General features: G+C 48.8%; 2 protein-coding genes across 2 annotated transcripts in view; one reads left to right on the top strand and one right to left on the bottom strand.

Moving 5' to 3' along the window:
- ITGAE (integrin subunit alpha E) overlaps positions 1-12657 on the top strand; it is a 28636-nt gene extending 15979 nt beyond the window's left edge. Inside the window, exons 18-29 of the mRNA XM_089484286.1 lie at positions 49-119; positions 332-464; positions 1091-1192; positions 1516-1595; positions 1824-1901; positions 2519-2588; positions 2673-2780; positions 9281-9358; positions 10526-10627; positions 11055-11150; positions 11528-11638; positions 12236-12657. Coding sequence (XP_089340412.1) covers positions 49-119; positions 332-464; positions 1091-1192; positions 1516-1595; positions 1824-1901; positions 2519-2588; positions 2673-2780; positions 9281-9358; positions 10526-10627; positions 11055-11150; positions 11528-11638; positions 12236-12328 — 1122 coding nt within the window. The 3' untranslated portion in view covers positions 12329-12657. The remainder of the gene's footprint in view (positions 1-48; positions 120-331; positions 465-1090; positions 1193-1515; positions 1596-1823; positions 1902-2518; positions 2589-2672; positions 2781-9280; positions 9359-10525; positions 10628-11054; positions 11151-11527; positions 11639-12235) is intronic.
- Positions 4659-8240, bottom strand: LOC149301426 (uncharacterized). Its single transcript, XM_089484357.1, has one exon. The coding sequence runs from the start codon at positions 7693-7695 to the stop codon at positions 4783-4785; it is 2913 nt and encodes a 970-aa protein (XP_089340483.1). The 5' UTR covers positions 7696-8240; the 3' UTR covers positions 4659-4782.
- Positions 12658-12999: the final 342 nt, after the last annotated feature.

Here is a 12999-nt window from a genome sequence, read left to right as displayed (position 1 = left end):
TGTACAAACCTGTTCTTTGAGATGGCTATCCTTGTCATATAATTTCAGCTGCCGTTCGTGGACGACTGCGGCAACACGACAACCTGTGCGCCACATTTGAGTTTGACCGTTCAAACGGAGTGAGTCCAAGGGATATTTTCATTGCGGGCTTCGAAGCGGAGGAAAGCAAAACCAGCTCTCTGGGCTTTTGTCATTGGCCTGCTTCGTTCGCTGTTATCCCTGATCAGATATTGGAGATTAATATTTATTGATTCATTGATTTGGAGTATTTTTCACTGAATTAAACACGTATGGGAGCATGCCATGATCTATTTTTATGACTTAATTCCAGGAAAGAGCTGGTGGTTGGCTCCACCAAAGAAGTAGCCATGAGGATCTACCTGGAGAACCGGGGCCACAACTCTCACATGACGACTTTGGTCCTGCAATACCCGACCAACCTCCACTTTATTCAAGTCCGAGAGGTACAATTTGTGAAGTTTCCCCTTGACTTTACCTTCTGCTACCCAGGTTCCTAAGATGTGGCCTCCTGCGCCGTGTAGCAAGTGCTGGGTTTTATCCCAAGCTTTAAAAGATGCTGAACGCCACTCCCCGAAATTGGATTAGCATCTTTAAAGTTCGGGCTAAAATCCCAATGTGTTTAGATGCCCTTTGGGGGTCCCAATCTACCCAGAAGATGGAGGAAGAAGGGTATAAAGGTACCCCTATGAAGGTTATTGTGTGTTCCTTATCATGTCTTTATAAAGAAAACTCTCACCTTACCATCATCTAACCCCTTATCTCTCTCCCAGTTTCCAAATAGGAACATATGTTCAATCTGGCCTGTTCCAGACTGCCAAAATAAAGCTGCTTTGGGTCTCTTTGGAGGTATGCTGTTTAAATGATGCATGCGCCCTAAGAATCTGGAAGCTGCACCAAAGCTGCACTCCAGTGCTTAGGAACAGAGTGTGGCTTTGGCGCAACCTCCGGACTCTTAGGACCCATGCATCATTTAAATAGCATACCTCCAAAGAGACCCAAAGCAGCTTTATTTTGGCAGTCTAGAACAGGCCTCTGTGTGTGTGTTCCCTGTTTTTCAATGTCTCGGCAGGTTTCCCCGTCTCTCGTTGACTGCGACCGCTCTGTGCCGCTCTCCGTTTCAGCCTCCGCTTTGCGCTGCAAGATTGGACACCCGGTGTTCAAGGCGCTTGCGGTAAGTCCACACCGGAACCATTTTAACAAAATTGGTCCACTCCTGCTCTCTAAATAGACGTTGGCCTGTTACCTTCAATGCTCTTAGCTGGACTGTTGTGTGACAACACAGCCGTGGGCATTGTGTGGCTCTTCAGCTGTTGCAGACGACGGACTTCACTCCCCATCATTCCTCACCTGGCCAGAGCCGATGAGAGTTGCAGTCCCACAGCATCCAACGTCCCTGAAATGATTGCATTGACATTTCAAAGTAGAAAGGTTACACATTAAGACCAGGATTCCTTTGTTAATACTCCTTTTTCTAATCTTTTCCCTGTGACGCAGGCCAATTTTAGTGTCACTTGGCAACTAGATGGGAAAAAGTTCCCCAACAGCTCCGCCAACATCCTCCTAAGCGTCACTGAGTAAGTAAATGGGTATTCTAGGCTGAAAGCCATTATAACACAACATGCAATTTCTCCAGTGAGCTATTGTTATGACAGCTCCCATCATCCCCAGACACAATGGTCCATGGACGAAGGACCTTGTAGTCCAAGACATACTTGAGGTTGCCTCCTTTTAGATCATGCCCCAAAGCATTGCAGGAAGGTTTAAAGAAAACCGCTGACCAAGTATCTCTTTATTTTGTGAAGCGCCAACAAAAACGGCCCAGCCTTGAGAGAAGAGGTTTCCCTCAGTGTGAAATATGTCCTCAACGCCACCCTCAGCAGGTAAGAAAGAGCTTTTGGGAGCAGTCAGGACACCTGGGGAGATGGATCTGGTTTGAAACCAGATTGGATTGCTTGCCTTGACTGAGAAGCGTGAAGCGGGGCAGAAATATGTTGAAGGTTGGGAGGATTCGGTCAGTATTCTTTATCTGCTTACTGAGGTGGAAAGTATGCAAGGAATCTAGGAGGAAGAAAAACTCTTTCATACAGAGCACCAGATACTGGTATGTGCTAAAAGTAGCCTGAAAACTCATACTCTGCAGCCTGTTTAAAAGCTACGTTTCTTGAGGTTCAACAAAGATTATCTTAATTCACTGTTATTAAAATCAGCAATGTGGGAAACACTGGCCCTTCTGAGGCTTTGGTTTATGGTTCCCATCATCCCCCACCCCACAAAGTGTAAGGGATCATGGAGGTGGTAGCTCCTAGCTACCTGAGAGTAGCTGAGGTCTCCTCAGAGTTGCCGGGCTTTTGCCATAATACATTTCACAGCATGGAAAAGCTTGGGACTATAAGTCCAAGCATCCCTTCTGGCAAGGCTTTGTATGGAACCAAATGATAAAGCTCAGAGCAGCTTTGCTGACCATGCAGTCATCTTAACATTTAATATCTTCCCCCAGGGTCCTTCCCATCGTCTATGTGGTCAGCACAGGCGACCGATCATCTCAGAACACGGATTTCACCTTTAACGTAAGCGCAAGCCTGCTGCGGACCCTTCCTATTTTTACCCAAAGCAGATCTCATTCTTATCTGCTAGCAATTTTGTCTTTGCAGATCCAGGGGAAGAACCCATTTGGGGCCAAACTTGAGTTGCAGATCTGGGTGCCGGTGATGCTAGAGGGCCACCCGCTTGCGAGGGTCAAGGATGCGGCAGGGACACAGGTAACTGGTTTCTGGCTTTGTCTCTCCCAACTGAACAAAACACCCAAACCCTCTGTTATCTGTTTATCCCTCTCAAACCTTCTCTAGGGGGTCATGGAGACTTGAGGGGTGATAAACATACACACAAAGCAAGTGTTAACTCCTCCAGTGTGGTAAATTGTGGGTGCCTAAAGTCTCCCCATTGCAGCTTTCTCCAATGTGCCTCCAGGAGATTGAAGAAGGGCTTGTATGGAACAACGTGGCCATTGGCCTTAATGACAAACTGAACGCAAAGAGCTGCAGCTGGAGATGGGACACTAGATTCTGCTTCTCCTCCCTTGTCTAGCTGAGGGAACACAAAGGCTCTGTATCCTCAGCTCCCAGGAGAGAAGGGAATTGCCCATTTACAGCGGCAACGTTCCCTCCCCTGCAAACACACGCCAATTATAGAATCTGTTGTGCCTACATTCACCCCCAAGAGAGCCCTGCTAAAGGGTTTTGGGCAGATGGCAAAGAGCGCAGGGATCGGATTAGCGAGAGCAATTACCAGTAAGTATCAGCTTTGTACAAGATTGTTCAGGAGTCGGGAGAAAAGCTGTACGCTCTTTAGTTTGCTGCACGGAAGCACAGCGAGAGTGCTTACAATCCCACTTTAGCCATAGCCGCCTCCTATGGAATCCCGGGGTTTGTTGTTGTTGTTGTGTGCCTTCACATTGTGATGCTATCATGGGGTTTTCTTCACAAATTTGTGTCCAGAGGGGTTTGCCCATGCCTTCCTCTGAGGCTGAGATGGTGTGGCTTGCCCAAGATCACCCAGTGGCTGAGCGGGGATTTGAACCCTAGTCTCCAGGGTCATACTCCAACACTGAAATGACTACTTGGCCCTACAAGTGGGTAAAGCCACAAAGTATTATCCTCTAGGATAAATAGGTGATTAGCATTTACTACCCTTAGTTTGACTAAGGACAGCCAGCATGTCTCTGGGGGACCAGGGCTCAAATCCACACTCAGATATGAAACACTCACAGGAAGGCAGAGGCAAACCTAAATACATCTTGCTAAGCAAAACCCTGAGCGAGTCACTATTAAGCCAGAATCGCCTTGAAGGCACACACAGGCAACAAGATTTTTGACTGCCCCTTGAAATGCTGAGTCCTGTTAACTCACATGACTTTTTTAAACACAGGCTAAGAGACTGGGAACCATACAAATCTTTACTAATATATAAAAACACACAGCTGGTTGCTTGAACATTGCAAAAGTTAAAAGCTGCCAAGGGTGACATGTCACACGACTTGGGTTTTGCTATGTTAAAAAAGCCACCTAACCGCAATATTTGAAAGAACAAACCCTCTAAAATGTTTTGAAGGAGAGAAAAAAAAAAGAGATTTTTGTTTTTGTAAAAGGGTGGCTTTACTTAAAACTTGTTAAAACCACAATTCTGAATGAAAATGTATTTGAATGACAGGTTGCCGGACTCCTATGTGACGATTGCGTGGCGCGTAGCAGCGCAATGACATTCCTAGGCAGTGTATCCCAGCATGATTCCTGCACAGACCCCAGGTTACGGGAAGCAACTGCTTGGATAGCCAGGGATCCATTCCTGTCGACTTAAGAGGCAGCTGCTTGCCGTTTCTCAGACGGGAACAGATCCTTGTTGATCATAGTAGTTGCTCACCAGTAAGTGAGCTTTAGGGGACTTTCACAGTCCCTTGGTAGCCCCTAAAACAGGGGCTGCATAGGCATTGTGAATACACAGCAATTGTGAATGCATAACGGTAGTTTACACGTTTGTAACTACCCAACCAGTCTCTGGCTGTTGATTATATTCCCTCTGAGGGAAGGAGTGGAATTTACATTGAGGCTGAAAGTTAAATAAGACACAAGGTAAACCCATAAAACAGAACATGTGCTGCTATATTGTAAAAGTTGCTCTGGGTTTTAAAAGTGGGGGGGGATTGGGGAAGCTGCGCATTTACAGAGCCTTCAAGACCGCCTCAAGTCCTCTGTCCGCAACCCAAAGTCACTGGAAAAAACTGCTGCCTTTGAGCAGATCCACGGCGGAAGCGAAGCCAAGGACCTCTCTGGAGAAGTGCTTCAGTTGCTTCTGCAAGGCTTTCAAAGAGGCGGTCGTCGGCTTGGCCTTGTAAGAGACTCCTTTCAAAAGTTTGTCCACTAAGTAGTGGAGCCACAAGATATTGCTGTGGGGGAAATAGTCGGCCCAGTTGTTGAGGTTCTCCTCCCTCATCCGCCGGTAGATGTCAAACTGATAGTCCCCTCTCCCTTGGAAGACCTCCTCGTCCGTGGAGAGGTCGCAGTACACCGTCAGGCCGTCCCTCTCCAACCTGGAGAAGGTGTAGTCGATGACTTTGACCAGGATGCCGTGCGTGGGGAAGACGTAGGTCTCCCCGTTCAGCCTCACGCTCGCCTTCTTGGCGTCGGTCCTCTTGACCAAAATGTTCCCCCAATGGAGGTCGCGGTGCTCGAACCGCAGCGACTCCTCGGCCACGGCCAACGAGGCGGTGATTTGGTGGAGGATGCTCTTTGCCGCGGCCGGGGAGCTCAGCTGCCGCTTCCGCATGTTCTCCAAGTCCGTGCCGCCATATTCGAACTCCAAGACCATGAAGAGCTGCAGGTCCCCGAAGAAGTCCGGCCGGTCGTTTTCGGAGGTCCGCAGCCGGTGGTATTCGTCCCAGGCGTTCAGGAGGGGCTCGGGGTAAGCCCCTTGGACGCAGTGGACCGAATACAGCTGGATGAACCCTGAGGTTTGGTTTACCTTCTCGTCCGCCAAGAGGCTGAGCTCTTTGGAGATGATGATCTCGGGCAAAATCTCACTGAAGGTCTTCTGAGGTTCTCCATTCACTCTCTCGCTCCCTTCGATGGGGATGATTTTCAAAGCGACGGGTCCCTGGTCGCCTTCGGTCCTGAAAACCTCCCCGAAGACCCCTTCTCCAATTTTCTCACACTTCTGCATCTTTTCTGGGGGGATGCATTCCCCGAAGGAGATGGGACCCTTCTGGTGGCATTCGCCATACACCTTTTCGGCATCCGTCAGGGTCGCTTCCAAGGTGGAGAAAGACGTCGTGGAGAGCAGCAGCACCATGGAGGAAGAGGGGCAGATGGAGTAGCCCAATGTCCGGGTGAAAGGGGTCTTGGGGGAACTGACGGAGCTGCTGGTCCCAATGCTGCTGTTGGCGCTCTCGGACTCCGACAAGATCTTCTTTTTCTTATGGAGGGAGAAAGAGGCTCGGATCCTCCGCCACAAGGAGGAGTCCGGAGACAGAAACGAGGAAGCCATGTTGTCGTCCACCTCGTTCCTTAAAGTTTTCCGAAAGAGGGAGGTCTCCGCTTTGTACTTCCACCCCAAGTGCTTCTTGTACCTCGACTCTTCGGGTTTTTTCTGCCGGCCCCAACGGCTGGAACTGGAACCGCTGATGCACGCCTTCCTTCCGGTCGCTCCGGTGCCACAAACGGGGACCACTTGGTTATTACTCCTGATGCCAGAGATGGTGGAGAAGCTGCAGGGAGTGCTTTCCGTCTTCTGGGTGTGGCGCCCCGTCCCTTGTTTTTTGGAAAACTTACTAGCCAGCCAGCTGGGAACCACTTGGTTGTCTAAGAGCACGACCGGCTGGAGGTGCGGGTCCTTTAGGTCTATGCTGTCATGCTCTTCCAAGAGAGAACCGTTTATGCCGGCCGACACCTTCATCGGAGGGACGCCGACCCGCTGCCTCTTGTTGGCATGAGGCTTGTGGCGATCTCTGGGCAAAGAGAGGATAAGCTTGTCATCGTTGATCGTGGCCTGGAGCTGGAGGACGCCCTTCAAGGGGGATGTGCCACTCGTTTGGTCAGAGTTGGTACCTCCTCGGACCGGACTGGATGCCTCCCGGTGCTTTGAGGATGCTTTGCCCTTGTTCGAGGCGGCAGAGCGACTTTGAAACGATGCTGCAGGAGCCTCTGGGTGCGAATCCTTGTCTGAGGCGGTGGAGTGACTCCGAAATGGCGCCAAGTGAGCCTCCAGCCACGAATCCTTGTCTGAGGCGGCGGAGTGACTGCGTAATAGCGCCAAGGGAGTCTCTGGGTGCAAATCCTCATGTGAGGCTGCGGAGCGACTCTGAAATGGCACCGAGGAAACCTCCAGTCGCGAATCCTTGTCTGAGGCTGTGGAGCGACTCTGAAACAGTGCTGAGGGAGTCTCTGGATGCAAACCTTTGTCTGAGGCGGCGGAGCGACTCCGGAACAGTGCTGAGGGAGTTTCTGGGTGCGAATCCTTGTCCAAGGTGACAGAGCGACTCCGGAATGGCGCTGAGGGAGGCTCCGGATGCGAATCCTCCCGCAAACAAGGCTCAGAGTCCTTCCGTCCGGAGCGCTCATCCTCCCAGTTCATCTTCAGCAAGCTTAGCTCCGGGAGGAGGTCATCCTGGCAGTCCCAGTGCCCAGAGCCGAAGAGGAGGCCGGAGACGGGGGTGACCCCTTTCTTTCCGAGGGGGTCCCCTCCTTTGTCCCTGAGGGGGGTCAACGGCGTCGGTCCTGGCGTGCTGCAGAGCAGAGGGGCCGGCGCAAGCAGGCGTCGCTGGCGTCGCTGTGTGACGTTCCTGCGCAGGGGCGTGGGGGGGACGCAGCTGTCGGAGGCGTTGGCGTCGTTCTGCGGGGGCTTGTTCTCCTTGGCCCCGGCCTTCCTCTTCCTGGGCTTCCTTTTCGGGGGCTGCTTCGCCGGCTTCCTCTTCCGGGGCAGGAAGTAGTCTGGGTCTTCGAAGGAGGACCCCGCTGCGGAGGAGCTGGAGCTGAAGAAGCGCTTGGGGTCCACCTGAGGGGAGAGCCAGGGGGCGGGGGCAGGGAGCACCCTCAGCCCCGGGCGCCTCCCTCGTCCTCCTGGGCCTGGCTTCCCTCCTCGCAGCCCAGAGTAGGTCTTCAGCAGCCGGGGACGGAGCTGCTCCATGCGAATGGCGCCCAGGCCGGCCTTCGAGGGAAAGGGGCCGGCCCCAAGCCGAAGGAAGGAGGAGGAGCAGCCCTTCGGCCTCCCTCGCTCGCTCGCTCTCTGCCTCAGAGGAGCGCGCCCGCCGCCATTTCAAACACAACTCTCGCGAGAGTTGGAAGGCGGCTCCTTATTTTCGACTCCTCTCGCGAGATTTGGCGGAGTGGGCCTCTCAGAGAAAGGCTCTTTAGAGGCCGTTCGTTTTCCTCTCGCTAGACTTGAAGGAGTAGGCCTCTCAGAGAAGTGCTCTTTAGAGGCCGTTCGTTTTCTTCTCGCGAGACTTGAAGGAGTAGGCCTCTGAGAGAAAGGCTCTTTAGAGGCCATTCGTTTTCCTCCCGCGAGATTTGGAGCAGTAGGCCTCTCAGAGAAAGGCTGTTTAGAGACCATTCGTATCCTCTCGCGAGATTTGGGGTAGTAGGCCTCTCAGAGATGGGTTCTTTAGATGCCATTCATTTCCTCTCGCGAGATTTGGAGGAGTAGGCCTCTCAGAAAGAGGCTCCTGAGGGGGCCGTTCGTTTCCTCTCGCGAGATTTGGAGGAATAGGCCTCTCAGAGAAATGGCTCCTTTCGGGCCCTCTCGCGAGATTTGGAGCCCCTGAGTTCTGTAAAGACTGTGATGATTACTCTTCAAACGTTGCTTTTAACTTTTAACTGTTCCCCTTCCTCCTATTGCATTCTAGGACTTATCGTTTAGGGAGGGGCGTTTAGAGCTCAGCCAGGGAACTCTTAGGCCTCACTGAACTACAAGCCCCCAAATGCAACGGGAGGCTTAAAAATCGCCACTTCAGATGGATCCCGCGAGATTTGTAGGGTTATCGCGAGATTTGGTGAAAGGAGCCAATCAGAGCGTTTCATACCTCTTTAAGTGCCCAAGGCGCCATGCATTTGGAATTCTGGGAGTTGTAGTTTGTTGAGCTAGTCAACCTCTGTCAGAGAGCTCTGCTGTTCCCCCCAGAATTCCCATAGCATGGAAGTATAGCAGATACCAATGTAAAACTGCATTCATTCTGCAGCAGAGAGCAATTTAGCCCTCATTTAAGTGAAGCCTTGTCCACACACTGCGCAAATAAACCAGTCCTGACACTGCTTTAACTGCCCTAGGGAATTCTGGGATTTGTAGTTTTGCGAGAGAGTTAGCTTTGTGTATCAGAGAACTGAGTCCCCCAGCAAACTACAAATCCCAGGATTCCATAGCATTTTGCCATGACAAAGTGGAGTCAAACTGGATTATTTCTGCAGTGCGGATATTCAAATAACAACAAATCAATATCTTTATTCCGGTCATTTACTCTTATTATTTTACTTATTTAGTCTATTTACTATAATTTCATTATTTTATTTTATACTGATCAATGGCCGAAATAAAGATTGGTTGATGGTTCCTTGATATCTTCTGAATAGCTATCAAACTAAGGCTCTTGCCTTCCGCTCACGGTATAAAAGACATCAATTCTGCATTATAATGCTGAGCAAGTCCTATTAGGCAATATCTTATTTCCAACCTTTTATTACACTTTAGCGCATTGTTACATTTTCTCTTCTCCTGCTAGAACTCCACCGTCTGCAAAGCGGAGGATGGTTTCAGCGAGGAACCCTGGGCAGATTTGGGACACGACGGAGATGTTCAGGTAAACCGTAAGGACGCAAAAAAAGTGTGAACATAATGCGTTTCCTCATTGGTAGGGTTTGCACGCTTGGTCCACTCTCGACGTTTCTTAGCTACACGAATTCTGCCATGCAGGAACTCTCAGTCAAAGCACACCCGACAGATGGACATCCAGCCTCTTGTTTAAAGGCCTCCAAAGAAGGAGACTCCATCATCCTCCAAGGGAGCGTCTCTTCCACTGTTGAGCAGCTCTTACTATCAGGAAGATCTTCCTAATGTTGAGGTGGAATCTCTTTTCCTGTAGTTTGCATCCGTTGCTCTGTGTCCTCTTCCCTGGAGCATCAGAAAACAAGCTTCCTCCATCTTCAGTGTGACATCTCTTCAGATATTGAAACAGGGCTATCGTATCACCTCTTAACCTTCTCTTAGAATCATAGGATCGTAGAGTTGGAAGAGACCCCAAGGAGGGCTATCCAGTCCAAAACCCATTCTGCCATGCAGGAACTCTCAATCAAAGCACCCTCAATAGACAGCCATCCAGCCTCTGTTTAAAGATCTCTAAAGAAGAATACACTTCAAGGGAGCATGTTCCACCTTCGAGCAGCTCTTACTATGAGGACGATCTTCCTAAAGTTGAGGTGGAATCTCTTTTCCTCTAGTTTGCCTCCATTGCTCTCTGTCCTATTCTCTGGAGCAGCAGAAAACAAGCTTGCTCCCTCCTCAATGCGACACCCCTTCAAATACTTAAAACAGGGCTATCATATCACCTCTTAACCTTCTCTTCTCCAGTCTAAACATCCCCAGCTCCCTAAGTCTCTCCTCATAGGGCTTCTTGGTTTCGAGACTCAGGAGTTTGCATCCATTTTCTTGTACTTTGCATCCATTGCTCCATTGTGTCCTATTCTCTGGAGCAGCAGAAAACAAGCTTGCTCTGTCCTCATAACTTCAAATACTTAAACAGAGCTATCATATCCTTAACCTTCTCTTCTCCAGGCTAAACAGACCCAGCTCCCTAAGTCTTTCCTCATAAGGTACGGTTTCCAGACCCTTCACCATTGGGAACCTTTGGGAACATTGGGAAGAGCGGAGTATAAATACTGTGAATAAATCAATATAAATAAAATAAACATTGTGTGGCATCCTGCCTTTCGATCTGGAAAAACAATCTTGTCTTTTTCCCCCCCTTCAGACTGTGGAAGGAGTCAAATACCGACTTGTGAGTTGTGTTGTCCTTTTGGAACGAGAGGCTGTGACGGTGACAACGGAAATGCCTTTAGCAGATGCTTTACAGGTATAGCTATGACTATGTTTGTGTTCTGCCTGAATACCAAATTAAAGTATTGATTTCAGTTCACTTAGCCATTCATTTCCCTGCAAAATTAACACATTGCCCACATTCATAAATTACATGATATACTCTTTTTGTTGTCTTTATGGAGGGCTCACAGTCCAAAATATGGGATAGTGGCATCTCAGGAGGCATTTTCCTCCTCTCAAATCAGGGGCATGTGGCAACCCTGCGAGCCATGATTCATCTTTGATAGAGTTTAAAAAGATGGCCAAATAGACCAGACAAGGCTCAAACTGAATATTAAACGTGGGCGATGCAAAGTTCACCTTGCCGAGCTTTGTTTCTGTCATCCCCCACTTTGGTTTAGACATTTTCCAAACAGGGAGAGATGCTCTGGGGGTTGATTCTCTCCATGCCTCTCTTTTAGTTCTTGAAACCCAGGACCGACTTGGTGATTCGAGGGGAACTTTCTTTCAACAGAAACCTTTTTGTGGGCCTGAATGATGAAACCCACAAAACAGAGGTAAGCAGAAGTACAAAGTGGAAGCTGGGGTATGTATGTACCACAGAAATTGAAGAACAACGCTTAGAGATGCAAACTTTTATAGTGAGATTGCTCCATTTGAGGAAGGTACTGATGTCACAGATCGTGGACGAGATGCAGGGAGTGCTTTCTTAAAGTCTATGGCTTTCCATAAGTCCCATCATCCCCACCTTGGGCCATGCATTCTGCGGCTGAAGGGGAACCCAACCTGGCATTCTCTAAACGCTTTGGACAACAGGTCCCATCATGATTCCATTGGACAGTGCTGGCTGGAGATGATGGGATCTGCATCGCTGGGCGAAGGGTTTCAGGGGGAATATTCCCATTCATCTCTTGCTGTTTTCTCTGTCTGATAGATTCAAGTTATCCTCCTGAAGGAGGATGCCTTCGACTTCTTCCCTGTCATTGTTGGAAGCTCGGTTGGCGGCTTTATCCTATTGCTTCTCATCACTGTTGCTCTCTATAAGGTCAGTATTCCATATCCAGCCTCCCATTCACATTCTCATGCGCATAATGTTTTGGACAGTCAGGCGACAGCATTGTAGAAAACAGTCACTTGAAGGCCTGCCAAGGTCTTCGGTTTTAGACCACAACTCCCAGAATTGGTGGAGAATTCTGGGAACTGTAGTCCAAAAGAGATTACTTTCTGTAACCAGAAAGCTCCATTATTCAGTGGTGGAGTAGTCACTTAGCATGCCAATGTTTTCAGGTGTTACTACTCCCATGATGGGTTATGAAGTTGCGAAATAAACTCCATATTAATGGGACTATCAGGTCCAGACTTCACCAGGAACTCAGGGCAGGTTCCCATGTACATCTCAGTTGCTTTATTTTGAAGGAACTGGAGAAATAAATGCATATATTGCCACACATACGGTCCTCTGGGATGTGAAAGCATTTAAATTGGAACCCATCGCTAGCACTGAAAGTATCCAAGTTCTTACGCAAACACATCCCTCCGATAAAATTATTTCCCTCTTAAAATGGATAGATAAATAAACGATTGCTGTTCCTTTGAAAATACAACAAGACTCGGTTTTGTTTGCCTTTGGTTTGTTTCGCAGTGTGGCTTTTTCAAGAGGAATTACCAAAACATGAGGAAACCCAGTGAGGTTCCAGAGAGAAGCAAATTGGAGCACGATTCGGAAGTGGAATGACGGTCAATCGTACGAGACGAAATCGGACAAATGGGGGTCCACCCCGATTTCTTTCTTTTTGAAATTGATTTGTTTAGAAATAAAAAATGAGATTAAGACGAGAATATAAATAGAGATGAACACAGATTGTAAACTGAGATTAAACGACATTCGCAAACCGAGATTAAGTCGGGACTGTAAACTGAGATTGTAAACTGAGAGCGATCCAAGACTGAGATAAAGCCAGAATTGTAATCTGAGACAGGGTTGTAAACCAAGATTAAACCAAGACTGCAAACTGAGATTAAATTGAGACTGTAAAATGCAATTAGGGTCCATTTTCTGATTTGTAGAGCTGGTTTCAGACAACTGTGTCCAAGACAGGCCTGTGCAGAATTAAATGCTCGAAATGAGAACATCTCTGTCTTATTTGGCCGGAGGACCCAGCGCCTCTTGGACACATTGTTCGCAAAACGCAGCACTTGTCATGCTTCCCCAAGCCAAGCAAGAGGATAAAGTCATCCAAATGAGGTCTCCAAAATTAGATCTCTTTAGTCACTTGACGCGCCAGCTTGAAAACCTGTTTTGTCACTGGCCAACGCAGGTCTACTAGTGACAACAAGGCAAGCATCCACAATGCTCGAATTGGCAAAGGTTCCCAAAAGAGACGTCAAACCTCTACCAAAAAAATA

Source organism: Sceloporus occidentalis, unplaced genomic scaffold (assembly GCF_023333645.1).
Source record: "Sceloporus occidentalis isolate IW3139 unplaced genomic scaffold, rSceOcc1.0.p SCAF_21, whole genome shotgun sequence".
Lineage (NCBI taxonomy): Eukaryota > Metazoa > Chordata > Lepidosauria > Squamata > Phrynosomatidae > Sceloporus > Sceloporus occidentalis.
This window is presented reverse-complemented; position numbering and strand designations above follow the sequence as displayed.

Bases quoted from the DNA above. Each gene is read 5' to 3' on its own strand.
- LOC149301426 (XM_089484357.1), bottom strand. From the start codon at position 7,695: ATGGAGCAGCTCCGTCCCCGGCTGCTGAAGACCTACTCTGGGCTGCGA.